At 39.4% G+C, this 16,456-nt stretch overlaps 2 protein-coding genes across 5 annotated transcripts; one reads left to right on the top strand and one right to left on the bottom strand.

Annotated features, from left to right (window-relative positions):
• Nucleotides 1-2,371: 2,371 nt before the first annotated feature.
• On the bottom strand, nt 2,372-11,861 carry zic4 (zic family member 4). Of its 3 annotated transcripts, XM_023806123.2 has the most exons (4): nt 10,546-11,861; nt 8,821-8,857; nt 5,894-6,517; nt 2,372-3,835 (listed from the first exon to the last, which is right to left on the bottom strand). In XM_023806123.2, exons 3-4 carry the CDS (start codon nt 6,372-6,374, stop codon nt 3,399-3,401), a joined length of 918 nt encoding a protein of 305 aa, XP_023661891.1. In that variant the 5' UTR covers nt 6,375-6,517; nt 8,821-8,857; nt 10,546-11,861; the 3' UTR covers nt 2,372-3,398. The 3 variants fall into 3 exon arrangements, with proteins under 3 accessions (XP_023661891.1, XP_023661890.2, XP_023661889.2); XM_023806122.2 differs by lacking the exons at nt 8,821-8,857; nt 10,546-11,861 and adding an exon at nt 6,626-7,364; XM_023806121.2 differs by lacking the exons at nt 8,821-8,857; nt 10,546-11,861 and having other exon boundaries at nt 5,894-7,364.
• Nucleotides 7,369-15,266, top strand: zic1 (zic family member 1 (odd-paired homolog, Drosophila)). 2 transcript variants are annotated; one of them, XM_023806125.1, is made up of 5 exons: nt 7,369-7,497; nt 10,030-10,079; nt 12,508-13,496; nt 13,919-14,082; nt 14,385-15,266. In XM_023806125.1, exons 3-5 carry the CDS (start codon nt 12,530-12,532, stop codon nt 14,577-14,579), a joined length of 1,326 nt encoding a protein of 441 aa, XP_023661893.1. In that variant the 5' UTR covers nt 7,369-7,497; nt 10,030-10,079; nt 12,508-12,529; the 3' UTR covers nt 14,580-15,266. The 2 variants fall into 2 exon arrangements, with proteins under 2 accessions (XP_023661893.1, XP_023661892.1); XM_023806124.2 differs by lacking the exon at nt 7,369-7,497 and adding an exon at nt 7,800-7,939.
• The last annotated feature ends 1,190 nt before the right edge of the window (nt 15,267-16,456 follow it).

Here is a 16,456-nt window from a genome sequence, read left to right as displayed (position 1 = left end):
TTTATGAATTTTAAGATTTTTTATTTTTTAATACTCACTAGTCGTAGACTAGGTGCTTACGGTAATAAGACGTTGTAATGTTCTGTTGGACCTTCTAGAAACCTTGCTGTCTTTGTGGACCTATACTTTTATGAGGCATATATTCAGCAAGTTGACATTCCAGTAAGTTTTAAGCGAAGTACAAAAGTTATTAGCATCAACAACAACTTGTGCACTATTTATATGCAATATAACGGTTTTGTTTACACGTTTGTATCCAGTTTTCAGCATTTTTAAAGCACACTGTAGCACAATGGATACGTTTAAAATGAAAATCTTTATTCATGTCCAATTTATTTAAATTCCTGATAGTGCTTTACGTGAAGGCCAGAGGGCTTTTCAACGTTGCCTGATGCCATGGAGTAGCAGCGCCGTAGTTGATGATCGCCCCAAAAATGCTTTGTCAAAGATGAACAAGTAAAGCCCGCGTCGATAAAAGAGTCACTAATGACGGCCACACGTCTCTCACCATGTTGTCCAGCTGGGCCCTTCCCACTGATGTTGACTATAGTTCACCGTGATATCCTCATCGAGCATAAGTAACGCCAAGGCATGGTATATGTGTGAGCATGTCTATTTTAGCGCGATGTGCAAGTCAACGGTGCGATACAGCGGAGTCCAGGTTATTCCACCATATGTACGCGTGTGTGTGTGTCTGAAAGCACCAGTTACCCTCTGCTCACTTCGAGTGGAACGCTGTTGGCGCGCACGAAGAAAAGTTACGCAAGTGAGTGAGTTTTTAAAAAAATACCTGGGTCCATATACTCACATATGATCTGTTAGAAGCTACGTTTTTTATTATTTAATATTAACTCTAACATAAGAGAGAAACCCACGAAAGAGCGTAGGTATATATATATATATATATATATATATATATATATATATGTATATTATATATGTTTAACACACACATATGTATATATATATATATGATATGTGTGTGTGTGTGTGTGTGTGTGTGTGTGTATATATATATATATATATATATATATATATATATATATATATATATAATGTGAGAAACGGCGTTTAATAGTCATTATATAAATTCACATTTGAGAATACTGTGTTAGACATCTATCTGGTTACTTATTTATTTTCCTGTTTTTCGATCCGCTTTCATCCTTTTTGTAACGGCAGCAGAGGACATCTCAACAAAGAGGAAGAGAACAAATCGGTGACAAAGCCCGCTTTCCGTGTCATCAGCGTCGTTTAGACAACACGCAAGAATCCCTCAGACAGAGGCCTCCCCTTCAAAGGCGCCTCACTTCAATTGAGACCGAGGTATCCATTTCATTCGTGCACAAGGACCAGCACTGAAGAGGAATCAGCTGGTTGGTTATTTTTGCGTTGTTTATTTTTTTCCTATTCATTAGGACACTTGGACAGAGTAAACAACAAGGCAATTACATAAAGACAAACTCAAAACGCATCAGAGCCCAAGGCAGCCATCCACAGGCGCCGGGACGTATCAATCCCCTTTGTCTCTCAAAATAAAGAATACGAAGTGTCGCGTTCAACAATGATTAAAAATATAAATCATGAATTACAATTAAATGTTTAATTATAAAAAATATTCATGTATGCGAATAGAAGATGGACAGGCATTCTTATGGTAATCGAGGCTGAATCAGTCTAGATTTAATATATTCCTGAAAGTACTTACCAGAATAACGCCCAGCTAGACAAAACTCATACGTATATGTACAGAAATTTTTATACAGTGTTTTCTTGGCCCACATGGCACATTGGGACTGTAGAATTAACTGTGTCTCCCTCAACGAATTTTTGTCCGGTTATTTTTCATATCGTCTCACCTGTTTTTTTTCCCAATTGATTTTTTCTTATGTTGATTTAAACACAGAGGCCAAACAAATCTTACGGGCCTTTGTAACATTCACACCGTACTTTTTATCACCTCGACAGAACTTATTTATAGTGACGTAGAAATATATCGGTCAGAATTTTCAACAAAAAAACACATATTTGCATGGAAGTAACATAAGATATTTCTTTGAGAACGCGTCGCTGTTTTCAGGCTCAATCGCTTATTATTTGAGTTTGACTCGCCTATTGCTATTGAAATCTTAACGCACCATGAAGATTCACCGATGTGGGGAAAATAGTTCTTTGTATAAAATAATCTTTGAAGTCTACATGAGAATATTTAAGCCTTTTATCCGTCTCTGCACAGATTACCTTGAGAGAATGTGGGAAGTTCTCTGAAAAGAAACGGGGCCTTTTAAAAACCCATTTTACACATGTGCATATGTAAAAACTGGAAATATATAAAAAGAGAACGCAGTCTTAGTCTAATTAATTCTGCTGATTCTGATGAAGAGCATAATATTAGTTTACAGTGCTTATTCATTGTTGCAGATTTCTCTTGAGAGTATTAGCGCAACCTTATTTCAACGACTAATGCATTGTATATCTCTTTCTGAAGTTTTTAAGAACAGATTTCGTTGTTACATTGTTTCACGTGTTATCTATATGCAAGTATTAAACTGCAACTAAAAAGATTTAAAAATGACTTGGATGGATATCATTGATATTAACATGAGAAGTCTTGCTTTTTAGTTGTAAAACGATATGATTAGGTCGTTTCGATTACTCCCAGCAGGATTTTTTTCATTAAGACAGCTTTTTTGGTTTAAACAATACAATCATACACGATTTATTCAAAATACGGACAAAATACAAGGCAGTTTGGTACACATTCCAAGGATTCTCTTAAATAATCTAAATGCCCATGGTAAAATGTATTATAAACAAGTGACTTACAAAATCACAAATTCCACACCAACTGTGATAACAGAGAATGTATTCACACTACGAACTATACCACTGACAAAATGGAGGTCTTGCCAATTGACAGAATTTTATGAAACTTTAATTTCGAATGTTTTACTATGAATATACAAACCGGTAGCAAACGATAAAAATATTTTCTCCAAATACTAAATTGAACAACCTTCTATCAACACCTGCACGTGAAAACATTACCTTTTTACAAATATACAGCAATCTGAATTTCAACACTTTGGTTCAATAATACAAAATGTTCATATCAAGTTTATAAATAAATTAAGGTGATACCGAAAAACAATGTACATAAAATTCAGAAACATGCTTATTCAGAGCAAAATCATAAGGCATATTATATAATATGTCTTGATTAAGGCATACTATTTTATTTTCGGCCAAGTAATAAACAACAGTTCCACAATTCTGTAGGTGTGCATTGTTTGTTTACGTACCGGTGCAGTGTATTACATACGTAGGCTACCTTGAAATGAAACCTTAGCGGTTCATTGATATTTCTTTCAGTGAAATATTGAGCGATTTCCCAGGGACTACAACGCTTCACTTGGCTCGGGATTTCCGTAAGGAGGGCCATCATCTGGGTCTGGCGACGACGAGTTGCTGGGAGGGGTCTGGGTACCGCTCGCTCCCGAACTGTGACAAACATACCACTCACTTAAATTGGCCGCTTGTGAAGAAGATAGAGGTTCAGAGAGAGTAGAGGAGCCTGGTTCTCTACCGAAGTCCGACGAAGGAGAAACTAGCGAAGTAGTCGAAGATTCGTAGCCCGAACTTGGAGGTGGAGACTTGCAGTGCACTTTCATGTGTTTTCTCAGGGAGCTCGGGTGCGTGTAGGATTTGTCACAGCCCCTCACTTTACAGTTGTAGGGCTTATCGCTGGTGTGCACGTGCGAGTGCTTCTTTCGGTCACTGCTGTTAGCAAAACGTCTATCGCATCCATCGAACTCGCATTTAAAAGGCTTCTCACCTAAAACAAGAATACACACAATACACGTGAATATTATTTTTATGATGACGTGAACAGATCAAAAAGATTTACACTAGCTAATTAATATGCTCAACAAGGCCACGGGAATATTCCGATTTAAATTAACAACCAAATAAACAAACAGCGGTTACATAATTATATTAATAGCTTCTACATACTTATTCCGTGACTTTTTTCTTTTCCTTCCCTTAAATTTTAGTCCCCAGTTGCCATTCTATATATTTTTCACCCTGATAATTAAACATACTATTTTCTACGCCAGGTGAAAGGATGGAATTATCCAAATATAATTATGGAGCCGTGATGTGATGCGATTGTAATTATTTTACAAGAAGTGTACACAAAATGGGTTACCTTCAATTAATGAAAGTATAAATAACTTCTGCATGTTACACTTACGTCTTATTTACGTATTTAAGTGTTTTATGTATGGTCTTCTGCATTATTAATACAAATGTAGCATGTATTTCCTAAGGCTTATGGACATGTTAAAACGCCACAAGTCTTCTTGGTAACTGCAAACCGAAGCACAGCTTGGCCTTGGGGTTCTGGCTGTAGGCGCCCAATCAATGATATGAGTGGACAATGAGCTGCCGCTGGTTCCAGGGAGCCACAGGGAAAGCCCAGAACACGAAAATTTTACCCGGTATCCAATGCACTAAAGACGAACACGAAGAGTTCGCCCACTTCCTGCACACTGCATTCAAGCTATTATATATATATATATATATATATATATATATATAAAATTCCCTAAACATTGTATAAAGTGACATGTCCATTTTTTTTTCAAGCCAGGTTTTATAAAGCTGAAATGGGATTTATAGTGCGGCTATTACGTCGGGAAGCGCGATTTGATCGCATCTCCTTCATTAATTTTTACATGCGAAAAATAAAACCGTATGTTAAGCGTCCCGTATACTGCAGATAGAAGCGAGACGCCAGGTGCGCCCCCACCTATCAGAGCTCCCCCTATCTGTGGTATGCCTGTGTCGACTTGTTGCGTGAAATCCCATTTTTACACAAAAGTTCGGCGTCATTACTATTATAGCTCCGCAGTTTGAAGAAAAAGTTTCAAAAGCAATAACAATACTATTATGTAATGTTATGCTGACGTTACTGTTATCTGTTATCGCATTTACAGGTAGTACAATAACAGTAATCCAAACAAAAACAAAACAGCTATTAAGCAGAACAGTATAAAGAGTATAATCGTTTTGCACATGCAGCTTAAATACCTGCGGTATCGTATCTACTCTTTAAAATAATCCTGGTCACATCTTCAAACACTTCCTATATACTTAGGTATATATGCCTCGTCCAAATCTTTGTAGAAAGGGAAGAATGTCTTAATGCATCTAGCTAGTAATTATTCACTTGGAATTAGACGGTGGCTAAAAATCACTCGTTACATTCCGTCATCATATCCGAAGAAAGTAAATCGCTGACACAATAATCTTCCCTTAATTGTTTCTCAATCAGCTTCATAGGCCCACGTTTCTCATATGAATACAAGAAACAAACTGCACGCAGAACACATCAAATGATCGTGGCTACACCGGCAGCATTTAAGGAAGCTGATTTTATATCTTTTATACCTCTGTACTTTCAAGAATTAAATTCATATGCACAGGCATGAATGCGTCAACAAAATAATCTAGTAATATTGGGTGGTTATTTAGCGATAGTTGCAAAACTACAAGATTAGGTATCAAAGGTTTGGCAAACAGACGAAAATATGTGCGGCGTCGTAATGCCGATTTTAGTGTAGAGACACTGGTAAAGTAGGCTACATTAATGTCAGAGTTGGCCCTGAAACATTTGCTGTTTTTCAGGCCTTTCTGTATTGCCTATAGCCTTCCCTATTGAATACGTAGAGTCATCTTGGACTACACGCAGTTATAATTCAGTGGAACACCAACACGGACCTTGTACTGTATTACTCTTAAACAGATCGACATTTTTTAAATGAAAGTCAAATTGCCTATAACAGTTATGCAAGTACAATATTTATACAATGCGAATAAAATCACTAACCTGTGTGTGTCCTTTTGTGGATCTTAAGATTTTCAGACCTTGCAAATACTTTGCCGCAGCCTGGGAATGGGCATGGAAAGGGCTTCTCGCCGGTGTGTACTCTGATATGGTTCACAAGTTTGTATTTGGCTTTAAAAGATTTCCCTTCGCGGGGACACTCTTCCCAAAAGCAGATATGATTCGCTTGCTCCGGTCCACCAACGTGCTCCACCGTAACGTGCGTAACCAGCTCGTGCATGGTGCTGTACGTTTTAGAGCAAAGTTTTTTTGCAGCGTGCTCCGGCTCCATCCACTTGCAGATTAGTTCTTGTTTGATCGGCTGCCTCATGTAACGGAAAAAGGCACCAGGTCCGTGGTGTGCGCTTACGTTCATGTTGAGATTTATACCGCTGTAACTATGCAACGGTGAAGTAGCAAACGGATCAGCCCTTGAAACTGCCACTTGACTTGAAACTGCCAAGTGACCAGACCTAACGTACATTTCTCCAGGTATTCCTAACCTTAATTGTCCATTGAGTGTCTGGCCACCTGGAGCCCCGTTAGGTGCTTGTTCGTGATGGAGTCCGGCGAACAGTGTATGAGTTGCGGCGTCGGGGTGATGACCATAGTGCCCAGGATAGCTACCTGTTGTTGAAACAAACATTCCGTGGTGAGAAGCTGCACCGGTCGTGTGGTCGGCGACACCCGGAATGCCTTGCGCTTTCAGATCTCTTCCAAATAGGAAGTCCCTACCTGCCGACAGCACGTGGGTCGTACAGGACTTTGAGTATGGGAGTGCCGCAGGCTGCGCCGGACCGAAGGCTCCCGTTTGACTGGAGACCACTTCGCTGTGGCCTGCCATATGATGATTGTAGTGGTGATGGTGGTGGGGATAATGATGGGCTGGGCTGATTTTGAGGGCCGCGGTGTACCCCATGTGTTCTGGCCCGAATGGACTCGGCCCCAGGCAGGGTTCTGTAGTAATCTCCCCAGGGTGCGTGTGAGCCATTGAGTGTGCATAGCTGTTGAGCCCCGGGAAGCCTGTCACGCACTGAGGGGTATGGTGGTGATGATGGTGATGGTGGTGAGCCCCTGCCAAGTCAACTAATCTCAGCGCCGTGTTCCGTTTGGAAAACGCGGGGTCCATCATTGGGCATCCCGGAGCATCCACGCTCATTAAGCCTAATTTTAAAATAACTTGACAGCGGGCAAAATAATAATGATGATGACAAATGTATTTTAATCGTGATAAAAATGTAACAAAAAATAAAACTTTGTGAAGTTTTGATTTTATCTCGGTGCCTGCATGTAATCCCATTCGGCTGAGAGGAGGCAGCGGGACGCTTTGGTACACTGAAAAGAGATTCGTGGTAGGCGCTGCAGCCCGTGGAGCTAAACAATCGCCAAGCGTTTTAATTGGTCGGGGCACAATGATTGACGTCACTTGTGACAGTTTCCAGTGTGAAGGGAAACGTTTTGGTGACAGCGACATCCAAAGCGCCTGCGCCGAATCTCGTTCAGCTGACGGCAAAAATGACTTTCCGCTGTTGTTGTGCGTAGGTTTCCTGCTCAAAAGTTTTATTTCTCATCGAAAGAACCCCAGTGCAAAACTTTTTGAACACAAGGTACGTTCTCTTTTCAAAATCAGATGGCAAAACTCTCTTACGTACGTGCGTCATCAACTATAATAATTGTGCCGGATAAACAAATTATAAGAAAATTATATAAAATGATTTCGCTTTTCCACTGTTCAGACAAATAATTATGAAATGGTATGATTGTCATAAGAAATCGGGCTTTTGTAAGACCTCCCCCAAAACTGCCCTTCCCATACCATCCCACCCTGTTCCCTCCTCTTCCTAACTTCTGCGTTGTTTTTTAAAACTTCGAGATGGGTTTTATTTCTCTGTATTTATCAACAGCGCTAAGACTGCATATCCCTCTTAGAAGAAGAAATGTAAAGGTGATGTACTTAAGACTAGAGGTGAATCTGTTTCCGAGTTTTGTAGTGATCTGGGGCCGGGTTGGATTGGATCAAAGGTGCAAGAGGAAGTGGCTAATCAAAGAGTAAGTGAACAGGGAAATCGCATGTCGAAATTACCGAATAGAATGATAAACATTGACCAACTTTTCTGATATTAACACAGCATTTGGGCAAAATAGGGGGTTAATTTAGAGCTATATTCATTACTGACAAATGTATAATTAGTCACAGATCTACAAAACAAATGTTAACAGACTTCAAGATCTCCACGTCATAAAGTTCGTTTAAGCTTCGATGGCGCGTCTGATCCGTTTTTCTATTCCATTCGCATTTCGTTCCGGTGTAAAACACATTGTGTCCTTCTAAACACCTATTTGCATCATTAAAAAGCAGCAAATATATGATTAAAAACCCATCACTTAAAATAATTATAAATATAGTTATCCTCGGATAACATAATAAGCAGTCAGCACGCGAATGCAGGCGATAAAACAAATGTTTGCACTGCTTTTTTTAAACAATAAAAGTATGTTGGATTTACTGCAACAATTTCTGAAGGGTTAATGTCAATTACAGTGGTTAACCCAGGTTAACGTCGTATCTCGATCCAAATTGCTTCACCATTAAAGATTAAACATCGATATATAATCCGAATATAAATCGGTATGTGACATTAATTTCGAAGTAGAGACATATAAAGAGATGAGTATTTTCCGATTTATGGACATCTCTTCAGTATGTAATTACTCACCGACATTCCACATATCTTGCCTAATTCCGTGAACACTCCGCATTCCGTTAATCATGTTACCGCTATTATCAGAATGTGAATGATGTTCCCGCTATTATCAGAATCCTCTAAATAAGCATCCTATACATGAAACACATCAGAAAATCATCACGAATCGTGTGAGGTACTGAAAATGTGATGAATATTTTTGCGATATTAATAAAATGGTCTTACCGTTTCTCCAGTGCCATCAAAATTTAATTCTAATTGCCTGGAGACAAACAAGAATGGCTATGTTAAGTAAACCAAAGAGAAACCGTTCATTCAAAGGTCATAAAGTGAAGTTGTCAGAGTTTGATCATATGTAGGGCAGAGAAATGTAATCCCCATTGACAAATAAAAAAAAAATCAGGCAGTTATTTTACTTCCTGACGCTCTTTATTACTTTATTACGTTACAAAACTGCTATGTTATCGTATGTTCTTTGGATGTCATTTGAAAATAGTGTATCGATTTGCCGGCAGTTTACAAGATATATGTTCGATTTTCCCAAGTTATTTAATTGTAAACTTTCAATTATAACCTTTTAAATTCAAATGAAGCATTACCACGTCTCTTTCGTATTCTAAGTGGAATTTTATAACAGTGGCATAAGCAAATTTTATGTTGATTAAACTACAGTTCTGTAAAGTTCTGCAGCGTGTCTGAAGAGTTAAAACTTCGTGGTAGTTTGTGTGTGCGTGTATTTGTGTGTGTGGGGGGGGTCATGTACAATATTACATTGTGGGGACCAAATGACCCCATGATGTGATTAAAATCCTGTCATTTAGACGGTGTGGGGACCACCTTTTCGGTCCCCACAAGGGAAACCCAATCTTATTTATAAAAAAACTGTAACTGCAATTTAAAAACTAAAAATACAAAAAGTCTTGTATTTTTCTTGGTTACTTATGATTAAGGTTAGGGCTGGGTAGGAGTTAAAGTTGACATTGTTGGGATTAGAGTTTTTCCCATAGAAATGAATGCAGAGTCCCCACAAAGATATGAATAAAACGTGTATGTGTGTGTGTGTGTGTGTGCGCGCGCGCTCGTGTGTGAGTGAGTGATTAATGTAGCAGATTATCTAAGACATACGAAATGGAAAATAAACCCAGGCAGGTAATCTGATCAATTTGAGTTCATTCTGCGGCAAGTATATTTCTTAGAGTTACTAACAAACTCTCAAACAAAATAGCAGATTTAAGTTCAAAACTCAAAATTCCATTACCCTGGACTGAATACCATACATTGTGGTTAGTACTGGGATCCGTCTCACGAATTATTGTTAATAAACAATTTAATATCTTGTGTGCAACACACTGAATAAATATTTTCTGCAGAAAAGTAAGACTTCCCTATAGTATTTTACTTCGTCTAAACAAGCATCAAATGTCTTTCTTTCAGCTGAACTCCCTGTCATACGGCTTTGGTGACAATGCCGCGTCAACACACCGGTAAGTGAATGCTGACTGAAATGTGCGTAATCGTTAACCTAGTAGGCAACTGCACAGAAAGTCTTCCATGCGCTTCCAGTGAAGCATAAAGGGTTGTTTTTAGTACGATTGAAAAAGAAATTGCACCTACTACATTTGCTTAAAAAAAACAACGCAACTTGACATAGCAGTGGTAATATAATTTTCGAACTCCAAAAATATTTAAAACTTTATGCATAAAAAATTGTGCAAAAAAATAATGAAAACGCATCGATAAATTCGGATAAATATTTGATTCATTCTAAAATTTATGACGTATATGTCCCTATTCAATGGAAACGCACTACTGTAGCCAGAAACCCTGGAAAGCAGATTGCTAATCTAGTCACTTTTCCTGACCTCCCCAAAACTATTCCCCCTGTTATAACACCCTATTTTCTTTTCCCAAAAAGAACATGAAGGTTCCACAGTCACGTGTTTGCCTTACCGTTTTACACCTGTTGAAGACGTCTTCCGGATTTTTTCTCACAGGCGTAAACTGGCGTTATAACTATAAAGACAAAAACTACGATCCTCTATTTCTTCACTTCTTTCTGTCTGGAATCAGTTTGAGAATGCATGTGGCAGGCTGGAACAGTCAGGATATTTTAATGGCTTGTACTGCACGTCAGTGCGTGCGGCTTTGAACTCAAGCAGTCGGTTTCCTGAAGGGCGACGCAAATCCCACTTGATAACTTCAACAGCCCACAACTTTTGTACTTGTAATTGCAACGCATTTTAACTCGCTGTAAAAATATTCACTAACCACAGACTACGGGTTTAAGTCATGCCTTAAAAAGCAGCGTAAACCTCTAGTCAAACTAGTTTGACATCTATTACAGTAAAGGCTATTTGGGCGTATAAACCTGCATAAATGCTTTAGACCGTAAATTATTAATCAGCATTAAATAATGTATGTCCTAGTCTCACGTTAGTTTTTTTTTTGTTTTGTTTTGTTTTAACGGGTTGTGTCTGCACAAACAGACCACATCCTGTAAGACAAAACTACTTTACGTATGTGTAGATTCCTATGCAAATCACATTCACGTGTTTAAGTTAGCAACTTATAAAAATAATTTTAAACATCACGTTTTTACTGACGAGCTAATTAAGTAGGTGAAAATGTTTCTGCGGCTTGGGAAGAAAACACGTGGGTCACGTGAATTGTACCGAGCTGGAATAAAAATGCGACTTTCCCCCAGAGTTCCAGTTAAAGACCAACAAGCATTTTGCTATAATGGCGCACAAAGTAGGCTGACTCAATTTGAAAAAATAAAGGAATTCGGTAACACAGTTGTTGTTTTGAACATGATGTTTTCGTATTTAATGATAAACACGATACTGCTAATATTTTTATACAATGCACTATAATGCTTACGTAGGCCTTCGTAACTTGTATATTAAAATATCTGGATATGTTTTTTGTTTCTGTTATTATTTTGTTGTAGTAAACGCTACGTTAATATTACTCCTTGAACTCAATCCAATTTCAATTTTGGGGTCGTTAAACGATTAGTCATGGGTAGACACTGGGGTTTTCTGCCGTATTCTTTATTGTTTCAGTCGTCAAACCGATGATACAATTCCAACTCAACGGTCTTCGGAAGGTGGCCACGCGGAAGGTTCGGAAGGTGGCCACGCGGAATACAATAGCGGTGGGCCTAGACTGCGAAAATAAGAAAGTGCACACTGCATAATTACCTATTCGCTTTTCTGCTCAAAATAATCTTCTCTTGGGTAGGATGATTGATTGGAAGCAGGACATTTTCCTGTGGTATTTGCTAAAACAAGAATTTAGCAAAAAAAAAAAAATTGACAGAAAAAAACCGAGGGCATTGTTTTAGAAGAGTTTTATGTGTATTAACTGCTCACGTTTGTCAACTTTTCTTACCGCTCTGCTCTCTATAAAGCACAGGCATAGTCAACAAGCGTACAATACCTGAGATTGATGATGGGAATTGACCAATAGGGCCAAAGCCTGAGCCTTGAAAACTGTTATTCGGCGAGCGTGTGTAAGCAGGGGGAGAAGGCGCTCTCGAATGAGCACCCAGGCACGGACTCACGTGATGCCTCCCCTCCTTCCCCATTCATCAAGGGTGGACGGTGTTATCCTTTCAATTCATTTATCTGCAGGAATGATTGCGACTATCAGTCTGGAGCTTACCGCCTGGCTGAGGAGGTGAAAGTTTCGCCACAGGAAGATAAACCGCAAAAGACAATATTGTACATGATTTGCGTTTGCAGTTGAGGAGAAGGAGTGGGTAAAATTCCTTTTCCACTAAAAGATACATAGAAAATTTTAGGATTGCCGTTAGTAGAACGCAGACTGAGTTAAACCACGCAGTTTCCCAAGCAAAAGCTGTGGTGAGAAAATTTGTGGGTAGTTTTGATTTTTTTTTTATTCTCGCAGCCGTTTCAGAAACTGAGTGAAGATGCTCTTGGACGCCGGACCACAGTATCCTACGATAGGAGTGACTACCTTCGGTTCTTCCAGACATCACTCAACAAGCGAAGTCACCGACAGAGAAGTGGCTTTGGGGATAAATCCGTTTGCCGAGGGGATGGGTGCTTTCAAGATCAACCACAGTACCCACGATTTAGGGTCTGGACAGACGGCATTCACCTCGCAGGCTTCGGGATATGCGGCTGCCGCTCTGGGACATCACCACCACCCCGCCCATGTCAGTTCATACTCTACGGCGGCGTTCAACTCCACCCGGGACTTTCTGTTTCGAAATCGGGGCTTCGGGGATGCGGCGAGCGCTCAGCACAGCCTCTTTGCTACTGCTGCAGGCGGTTTCGCGGGGCCGCACGGGCACTCGGATGCCGCGGGACATCTCCTTTTCCAGGGACTTCACGAGCAGGCGGCCACTCACGCGACATCCAACGTCGTGAACAGCCAGATGCGCCTGGGCTTTTCCGGGGAAATGTACGGCAGAGCAGAGCAGTATGGTCACGTAACGAGCCCCAGGTCCGACCACTATGCTTCGACCCAGCTGCACGGCTACGGCCCCATGAACATGAATATGGCTGCACACCACGGAGCTGGGGCCTTCTTTCGATATATGAGACAACCGATAAAACAAGAGCTCATTTGCAAATGGATTGAGCCGGAGCAGCTATCGAATCCAAAAAAGTCTTGCAACAAAACTTTTAGCACGATGCACGAGCTGGTCACCCACCTCACAGTGGAGCATGTTGGAGGGCCGGAGCAGTCGAACCATATCTGCTTTTGGGAAGAATGCGCCCGTGAAGGAAAGCCCTTTAAAGCCAAGTACAAACTTGTGAACCATATCAGAGTACACACCGGAGAGAAACCGTTCCCGTGCCCTTTCCCCGGCTGTGGAAAAGTGTTTGCCCGATCGGAAAACCTGAAAATCCACAAAAGGACGCACACGGGTAAGAATCACGCGCGACTTTCTGTAGCACACATTTTTTCTCTATTAGATGTTTATCGCTGTTGTGTATTGCTGCATTGAAAAAGGCACAATTAATTCGATATATTTTTAGTGGAAAAATAAGTGTTCCCAAATTATATCTCCTCAATTATTATATTGTATGTTGTATGTAATATTACATTTTTTTTTAAATAGTATTTTGTGATATTTTTAAATTAATATTTTTATTTGAAACAGACAAATCGGCGTATTTATAGAATTAAAAAAAAAAAATGACAAGCTCAGTATTTTTTTTAATGAATTTTGAAAAAGCGAAAATGCATGTAATGTGCTGTACACGAAAAACAGATTTTGTGCCGCGAGGTTGTGGATGTTTCCCTGATTTTAAATGTGTTAAAACTGTGTTGTTTATTTCTGCGGCAGGTGAAAAACCATTTAAGTGTGAGTTTGAGGGCTGCGACAGGCGGTTTGCAAACAGCAGCGACCGAAAGAAACACATGCACGTGCACACGTCGGACAAACCCTATCTTTGCAAAATGTGCGACAAATCATACACGCATCCCAGCTCCCTCCGAAAACATATGAAGGTAAAATAAAAGCTTCCGTGTCTTTTTATTATATTATAATTGATTTTTTCCTTCATGTCATTTTATGCCTGCAGTCCTAAAAAATATTAATAAATGGAAAACGCAAACAATTACGGGTTTTCATACTTTTGGGTGCGTATAACTTAAGTTAAATAAAAATGTAATCTGTTTCATTTTGCGTGCATCTGTAATGGAGATGGAGACTTAGGAAACCGGAAAAAAAGGTTTTAAATTTTACAGCAGATAACATAGACTGCAGGAGCACAAATATAAAAGAAATGCTGATGACGGTCTCTGTGCAGGTTCACGAATCCACACACGGATCACAACCGTCGCCAGCGGCCAGCTCAGGGTACGAGTCATCCACGCCGCCAACAATTGTGTCTCCATCGACAGAGAACCAGAGCGGCAGCTCCATATCGCCAGCATCATCGACAGTGCATCACACGACCAGTCACAGCACGCTGTCATCAAATTTTAATGAATGGTACGTGTAAAATACTATATAAAAAGACTTCAGACTAGGACTGTTCCGAAGCAAATTTAAACTAATCAAATACATAAACGTGGACCGAAAAGGCAAAAAATGAAGAAGCCCAAATCTTTGTAAAATGGCATTAAAGCGAATTATGAGCAATGCATGGACTCGGGAAAACGCTGACTGCCAGTTTTGAAAATGATTTTTTGAAGAACTGCTCGAAGGATTTCGAAGTGCATGACACACCCCCGGCTCGCGGCCTATTTTGTACATAAAGATTTACTAGATTAAAAATGTAATATTTTATTTTGTAAATACTTATATCACATTTTAAGGGAATGTGTGAAAATGTGGTCCCTAGATTTATGGAAAATTGAACGGTTTTAAAGAATTATGCGAATTTTAGTGTTGGCTGATCATAATGTTATAGTTAATGTGTACCAAATGTGAATGACTCCGTATTACTACAGTCTACTCGTCGAGCTAACCGACTATTAGTTTTAATGTGCTTTGTATACAGTGCAACCATTTCGTCCCAAGTCAAGTCTGAATAGCCCAGTAAATTGTTGTTATTTAATGTCATGTCGATAAATCGTATAGTGAAAGCCTGAAACTCCGTGTCAATCTGTTTATGTAAACATTGATAAAATAAGTATTTGTTCACTCCCTTGGCTATTGCAAAAAATAATAAATGTATATAACTTAATTTTCCATATTTATCGCATGTAAAGGGCCGGCATCTCATACTAGAAATGATCGGTATTCATGGGAAATTGCGTTCGTATGTAAATTTTAGTTTTCACCAATGTTTGGTTACATTTCGTACAGTATTAAAGACTAAAAAAAACGGCGTTCAGCATTATTTCCACGAAGGGCTCGGTATGATTTAATCATGTTCGAGATCCTCTGGAGAGTTTCGTGAAGAATTTGGGGATTGGTAAACATCCTGCGGCCTCTGGTGTGGTATGCAAATATCATTAAATAAAGTGTCCACAGAGATACACATTTTACCGAGTTTCGTCGATAAAAGTGTCCGAAGACCGGAATATTTCAAAGCATTTCTTCTGGGAAATAAACCGCATTATTGATTTTCCACCTAGAAACCTCGACGGCGAACGTTTCCGCGGATACCGATGTTATTCGGGGTCTAATTTGTCAATTAAGGTAATCGAGTTTTTTCTGCTATGTTTCTACATTTTATTTAATCGCTATTATCCTTGAAAATCTTGCCCAGAAAAGCGTCCGAACAAAGCCAAAACGCGTCGGTGTTTTAAAAATGGAATTGCTGCTATCCAATAACCGGTGACTGTTGTTTCCAGGCAGTAAATTCGATTCCCGTTGTTTGATTTGGTGGGTCTGTGACACTACCAAGACTTAGCTACACAGTTGCAAGAAATGTTAAGCTTTGTTCCCTTGCAGTTAGTTTGACCGACCCATTAGTCAGACACCATTTCAATGGACCACAGCGCTCATATAAGCCGAGTAAACGCTGGCGGTACGCGAGGAGCAAAAGAAGTTTACGAGTGAACTTTACAGCTTGCAAGACTGACACAACTTCAGAAATAACAAAAGCACGCATTAAAACGATAAGCAATATCATGTACTGCACGCAGTCTGCCTTTGTTTTGGAGCGTGTGTTCCGAAAATCTTATTTAAAAATCCTAAAAATAGAAATTTTCTAAGGAAGCAAATGTGCAATGACATTTAACGATATTATTTTACGATTTTATTCAGATTTAAATACAATGCAAGAAGGAAAATGGGCTGTTTGATGTTTGTTCTTGGAATGTTACTGGACAGATGGCGCCACCTTGCAGGATTAATGAAATTTACAAGAAGTATTAGTTTTGAAGAGATTCGTAATCTCTATGCCTCTCTGTGAAAACAGAAGGGAAA

The sequence above is a fragment of the Paramormyrops kingsleyae genome, chromosome 1, assembly GCF_048594095.1.
Source record: "Paramormyrops kingsleyae isolate MSU_618 chromosome 1, PKINGS_0.4, whole genome shotgun sequence".
Lineage (NCBI taxonomy): Eukaryota > Metazoa > Chordata > Actinopteri > Osteoglossiformes > Mormyridae > Paramormyrops > Paramormyrops kingsleyae.
This window is presented reverse-complemented; position numbering and strand designations above follow the sequence as displayed.